The 6,756-nt window shown below is 47.5% G+C and overlaps 1 protein-coding gene across 1 annotated transcript; it reads left to right on the top strand.

The window, feature by feature from the left end:
• The first annotated feature begins 2,049 nt into the window (after positions 1 to 2,049).
• LOC123948803 (BUD13 homolog) lies at positions 2,050 to 3,510 on the top strand. The gene has a single exon (XM_046015947.1). The coding sequence runs from the start codon at positions 2,050 to 2,052 to the stop codon at positions 3,265 to 3,267; it is 1,218 nt and encodes a 405-aa protein (XP_045871903.1). The 3' UTR covers positions 3,268 to 3,510.
• Positions 3,511 to 6,756: the final 3,246 nt, after the last annotated feature.

Below are 6,756 nucleotides of genomic sequence, written 5' to 3'. Positions count from 1 at the left end.
TATAAGCTTAAATATAATGGAAGACAGGGATTATTTTAGTCGGTTTGTGCAGACTCATCCTGGTGCCGACTTTCTGTCTCTAGGCATAAGGATTGTTCTCCTGGTATGGGAGACAGGAGGGAGAACGCCTTCACAAAAGGAAGTGCTTATCCGTTTTTAGGTAGACAGGGGGAGAGCAAAGAGCTCTTGTGTGTTTGCTGCTTCTTAATTGTCTTCAGTTCAAAATACTCTTTATGCTAAAGTGGCATCATTCTGGGGTGGCATATTCAGGTCCGCGTCAGTACTTCACTGAAGGAGTCTGAGACAGCCGTTTCTATAGCTGGGGGTGGGGGTGCTTTGGGGGGAGCACCGAGACCGGATTGATGTGGACTAATTTCCCAGCAGGATGAGGGAGTTAGGAAGGCAGAGGCGTTGGAGGGCGGCCTTCCTGGAACAAGTTCCTGGTGGTCGTCTGCACAGCGTACCCCTCGGGTGACCCTTTCGTGATGGTTTCCCATGGGCCAGTGAACGTGCCTTCTTCTTTTGGGCTTTCCTTTGGGCTCTTATTCTCGGAACTACAGTGGTTCCGCGGCCAGAGTTAGGCTCCTCCCTGTTCCCACCCCACCCCCTTCCATCTCTGCTCCAGCCTTGGACCCCATGCGGCCAATTTCCTCCGAGACTGCACTCCTCGGTTCATATCTCGTGCCCCTGGCCGAGTGACCTCATCTTCTCAACTTCAGTTTCTTCAGCTGTCAAGTGGGGCCTGTACCATTTGCTCCAAGCGTCTCCGGAAATTGTACGGATGTGAAACTTGCACGTGGTAACAACGAACGTTCACTGAGCACTTGGGGAAGGCCAGGCGCTTCGCTCAACCCCCGATGCGGTTATCGCAGGAAATCGTTGAAAACAGATGTACAAGGAGGAGCCATGACTCCCCGCCTCCTTATAGAAAGGAGGGAAGGGGAAGGAGGGGAGGCAGGGGTGCCAGAGGTCAGTGTTAATTTAGTGCCAGAGTTGGGTGGAGGATGCCGGCTGTCTCCAGAGCTCGCGTTGGTCACCAGCGCCCCCAGGTCCGTTAGCTTGTCTTTCCTTGGAGAGCTCTCTATCGCCCCCTCCCGGCCGCTGCTTCCTGCCGGCAGTTTCTCTGGTGGCCCCTACTGGAAGCCAACGTGATAGCACCAGCGGCTATTGGCCAAGCGGAGGGCTCCCTCGCGTGAGAGCTTGTGACTCTTGTGGGGTGGGGGTGGGGAGGAACCCGCAGGAACCCTGTCCTCAGGGGTTTCCCCTCGCTCTGCCCCATCGCACCCCAGCAATCCTTACCAGTTCCTGCTGCGGGTCTGACCATCTGGAGAAAGGCCCTTTGAGTCTCTGCAAAGCAAAAACCAAAGTGCACAGTGGACTGGCTTTGAAACCCTTCTCTTCCAGTTGGACTGAACCCACAGCTTAGTCACCTTATACACCCGGGGGGAGTGGGGGGGGGCGTGGGAACTGGAATGGGAGTGATTTCCAGGGTCCGGGTCTGTTATCCCTTCTGAGAGCGTTTGCAGCTGTTTGACGGTGCTTACTCTGTATAGCCCAGAGGGAAGAAACCACCCGACCCTCAATATAAGGAAGGATTTTTTTTTTTAAAGATTTTATTTACTTATTTGCGAGAGAGAGCATAAGCAGGGGGAGCAACAGAGGGAGAGGGAGAAGCAGGGTCCCTGCTTGCGGAGCCCCAAGTGGGGCTCGATTCCAGGATCCCAGGATCATGACCTGAGCCAAGGGCAGATACTTAATCGACTGAGCCACCCAGGTGCCCTACCCCCTTTTTAAAAATAAAACTTGTGGGGCGCCTGGGTGGCTCAGTCGGTTAAGCATCTGCTTGGGCTCAGGTCATGGGCTCAGGCCCCGCATTGGGTTCCCTGTTCAGTGGGGAGCCTGCTTATACTCTCTCTTGCAAATAAATAAATAAAATCTTTTAAAAAACAATAAAACTTGTTACCATCTGTAGAATAGGGCACTCAGAAGGATGAATTCTGTCTGTGAACGTGTGCAGGCTCCAGGAGTCTTCTCGTCAAGGGTGCTGGAATGTCTCCATTAACAGTAATTCCCAGAAGGGGCCGAAATAGCTCCCCTGACACATCTCAACCGAGAAGGACTCTTGACTCCGTAGACACATCGCAGCTCACGAGGGCCCACCATGACTCCCCTGATTTGGCTGCTAATGCAAGAACCAAAAGCAGTAAAGCCCCAGAAAGAGCCTCCAGCAAAACTTCTCCACATTGGAAGGGGCCGGGACCATCTCATACATCACTCCCAAAGAAAAGCAAGTATGAGTATGACTCCAACATCTCTCCTCCACGAAAAAAGCAAGCAAAATCTCATAAGCATGATTCTAAAGACTCTTCCCCCAGCCATAGGAAGTATCACACAAGCTCTTCACCTAGGATACATCCGAGTCACGTGTTGGATTCTTCCTCCTATGCAAGTGATCGTCGGAAAGCCTCAGATTCAGATCTTTCTCCTCCTCGACATAAGCAAAGTTCAGGGCACAGGGATTCTGACTCCGATCTGTCACCTCCACGGAACAGACCTACACGTCGGAGCTCTGATTCTGACCTGTCTCCACCAAGGAGGAAACAGAGGGTCCAATCTTCTGATTCTGATCTGTCTCCACCTCGAAGGAGTCAGCCTCTAGAAAAGAAGGCTGCATACGTGTATTCTGGGGCTAAAACTGGGTTGGTGTCCGCTGACGTGCACCGAGAGGAGCAGGAGCTCAAGAAACGGGAAACCCTGGCGTTTGAAGCTGAATCCCAGTATGCTGAAACTGTATTTCGAGACAAATCTGGTCGTAAGAGGAATTTGAAACTGGAACGTTTAGAGCAAAGGAGAAAAGCAGAGAAAGACTCGGAGAGGGATGAGCTGTACGCTCAGTGGGGAAAAGGGCTAGCCCAGAGCCGGCAGCAGCAACAAAACGTGGAGGACGCAGTGAAGGAAATGCAGAAGCCTCTGGCCCGCTATATTGATGATGAAGATCTGGATCGGATGCTGAGAGAACAGGAGAGAGAGGGGGACCCCATGGCTAGCTTTATCAAGAAGAGTAAAGCCAAGGAGAGTAAGAATAAGAAAGTGAGACCTCGATACAGTGGTCCAGCACCTCCTCCCAACAGATTCAATATCTGGCCTGGATATCGCTGGGATGGAGTGGACAGATCCAATGGATTTGAACAGAAGCGCTTTGCCAGGCTTGCCAGCAAGAAGGCGGTGGAGGAACTTGCCTACAAGTGGAGTGTTGAGGATATGTAATTTTTCTGAGGCTGTGGGGTGGCTGTGGGTTGTGGTAGTGGATATAGGGCAGCCAGACATCCAGCTGTAATGGTTGGTTGTCTATGCTAATAATCAGGGTTCACACAGACCAGCAACTTGAATGCCAGTTTCGACTGCAGAAGAATATGTTCGGACTAAGGCACCTGGCCTTCTCAGGTGTTCCAACACTGGCTATTGTTGGCCTTCAGAGAAAGCGTTGATTTTTCAGTGTCCCAGGGTTTGTTCTTGATTAGGGTTTTTGTTTTTTTTAATAAACATGCATTTATTTTTTCAAAAAAAAAAAAAACGGATTTTGAAATCAAACTGAGTTTGGATCCAGCAATACCACATGCTGACAGTATGCGTTGGACAAGTCCTGTCCTCTTGCTGACTTTCCTCGTGTACGAAGCGGAGTAAGGGTCTGGGAGAGGGTTAAACATTGAGAAGCCTGTGCAGCAGTTCCATTGGTGCCTGCATCAACAAATGGGGTTTATTTCTTTAACTGACACTCATATGGGCCTTCTTATGTGTCAGACACTATTCCAAGGGCTTTGCAAATATGAACCTGTTAATTCCCACTACAGTCTTATGAGGTAGTGTTCTTATTATATCTGTGTGGATTATTGGATGCAGGGTGATTTCTAGACCCGCTTCCAACCTGGGATTCAATAACCAGGCTCCTGGGATGGCCCTGCTAGTAACAGAGCTAGCCAGGCAGCTCTTGGTGAACAGAAACTGATGCCTGATGGACTGTCTGACTGTATTAGCTACTAGCTTTCTTGATCCTAAGGATTTAGGATTTAGGTGGTACACTCTTCAAGTCTCATGCAGCTTAGAGCCCCTGAAAATACCCTTCATCAAGCATTTTCTCCTGCACAGACACATCCATTAACAAATTCTCCCATTAACCTTGTGAGCATGTTTTGGCTGCCTGGAAAATTCTCTTCTTCCCTCTCAACCTTCCTCTCCTTCTTCTTGTATTTGATTGCTACTATGTATTTAATGCTTACCCATGCCGGGATCCAGATTTGAGCCCATGCAGGCTCAACCGTGTGTTTGTTTGAGCGGGAGAGTGACAGCATCCAGTTATATTTTGGTAAATCATTAAATATAGACCCTGCCTGGTCCCGTTCACACCCTTTCTTATTTACATAGGTCGCTTTAATGTGCCTGGGATCTATTCCCGTCCCTGAAGGTTCCCTTCCTCCCCATCTGCAGGCCCCTGTGACAGCTAAGTAAATAGCAGAACTGAGGTTTTCCATGACAACAATTTCCCATTATTTAAAAGGAAAAAGAAAGTGCTTTATAATGAAAGGTGAGAAAAATAAGATTGAGGTAAAAGACAAGGCAATCAGAAGTTAGAAATGAACATGGCATCTAAAGAATCAGAGAAGGTCAGGAGACAGCAGGTCAGTACCAGCTGGTAATGACGTGTTAAGACGGACACCACGTAGCTGCATTTTTCAAAAGCTAACGTGCATGACAGATTTTTCTGTGAGTACATGCTTGAGTCCTTTTCTGTTCTTACAGATTTTTTTTTTTTGGACCATGGAAACTCATAACCTACATGGGAGGAGGGAAAAAAGGAGAATCATTCCTTTATTTATTCATTTACTTATTTAATAACACTATATTAAATTTTTATTATGGCTAGTTTGGGGTCCCACACTATAGACAGCATTTGAAAAGCTATTAAAACAAGCAAATTGATAGAAGGGTAGAGAAACGGGCTTTGCTTAAGAGCCAGAAAAGTCGGTTGTTTGCTCAAGGAAAAAAAAATGGAACTGTATCAGTCCTACGTTTAATTATATGGGGGTTATTATAAATGATAGTTCTTCTTTGCCAGGCAAAAACAAACAAACAAACAAACAAAAAACTAGTTTTCACCCACAGCAAGAATAGTTTAGAGGCTAGAATGGAAGCTCATTACTGAATAATTAAATGTCCACTTGACTGGGGTGTCTTAGCAAAGAGCATGGCCTGGGCAGGGCTTAGAGATAAGGGAGCTGGAGGCCTTCCGTCACACTATACCCTTATCCGCTCCATCTCAGTTTCAGTGAATCAGGTTACTGGAGCCTGATCAGCATTGCTGGGAAATCTTTACTCCGGGAGTCTAGATTTGATTGGCAACAGCACACTTCCCAGGCCCCTGCTAGGCCAGAGTTTTCCAGTTTCAGTGTGGATGAGAACCTATACAATTTACTATTATTGTTGTTGCTATCATTATTATTATTATTATCATTATTATTATTATTATTATTTAGAGAGGGACTTGTTTAAAATCCAGTTCTCTATTCCCTTCTCTACATAAATTTGTATTTAATTAGCCTGTAGTGGGGCACAGGACCCAAGATTCTGTTTCTTAGTTAAGTGTTCGATATGAGTGATCCCAGGCTAGTGTATCAGTCAGCTTGGGCTGCCAGAACCAAATCACGCAGGCTGGGTGGCTTACATAAGAGACTCATCTTCTCAAAGTTCTGTAGTGTAGAAGTTCAAGATCACAGTGTTGGGAAGCTTGGTCTCTCTTCAGACCTCTCTACTTGGCTTTCAAATGGCTACCCTCTCATTGTGTCTTCACCAGGCCCTTCTTCTGGTTGGGCATCCCCATGGGCTGTCCCTGATAGCAAGACTCATTTAAACAGAGAGAGCCTGAGGCATGCAGTCACTGTGTGTCCTAGCTCTCAGAAGGACACCAGGCAGATTGGATCGGCACCCACCCTGAGATCCTCATTTTAACTTAATCGCTCCTCTAAAGGTCCCTGTCTCTGAATACTGTCACATTCTGAGGTCCTGAGGTTTAGGGAGACATATGGATTCCAGAAGCCAACATATGGATTCTGGGATGGGATACAATTTAGCTCCTAACAGCTAATAATCTCTAAATTTCGGTGATCTCTAAATTCTGTGCCCCCACGAAAGCTGGATTGTACCTCTTTCCAGGCCCAGGTTCCTCTTTGAAGCTTCTTATACAAAGAAGTAGCTTGGGGTGCCTGGGTGGATCAGTGGGTTAAGCCTCTGCCTTCAGCTCAGGTCACGATCTCAGGGTCCTGGGATTGGGCCCCACATCAGGCTCTCTGCTCAGCAGGGAGCCTGCTTACCCCCCGCCCCCCCTCCTGCCTTTCTGTCCACTTGTGATCTCTGTCTGTCAAATAAATAAATAAAATCTTTATAAAAAAAAAAAAGAAGTACCTTGGGGGTTGGGATAGGGGTTTGGTGCCTGGGTGGCTCAGTCGGTTAAGTGTTTGCCTTCAGCTCAAGTCATGGTCCCAGGGGTCTGGGATCAAGCTCCACATCGGGTTCCGTGCTTAGTGAGGAGCCTGCTTCTTCTTCTTCCTCTGCCTCCCCCTTCTTTGGTTCTCTCGTTCTTATAAATAAATAAAACCTTTTAAAAAATTAAAAGAAAAAGTACTGTGGGGTAGCTGAACTCTTATTTTTATAGTCTCTTCACTTCTCTAGCCAAAGTTTTCAGCCTTAATGTGGTGACATCTG

This window comes from Meles meles, chromosome 8 (assembly GCF_922984935.1).
Source record: "Meles meles chromosome 8, mMelMel3.1 paternal haplotype, whole genome shotgun sequence".
Classification (NCBI taxonomy): Eukaryota; Metazoa; Chordata; class Mammalia; order Carnivora; family Mustelidae; genus Meles; species Meles meles.
The sequence above is the reverse complement of the archived record's forward strand: the minus strand, read 5'-3'. Positions and strand labels throughout refer to the sequence as shown.

Coding starts and splice junctions, on each gene's coding strand:
- LOC123948803 (XM_046015947.1), top strand. CDS start 2,050: ATGTCTCCATTAACAGTAATTCCCAGAAGGGGCCGAAATAGCTCCCCT.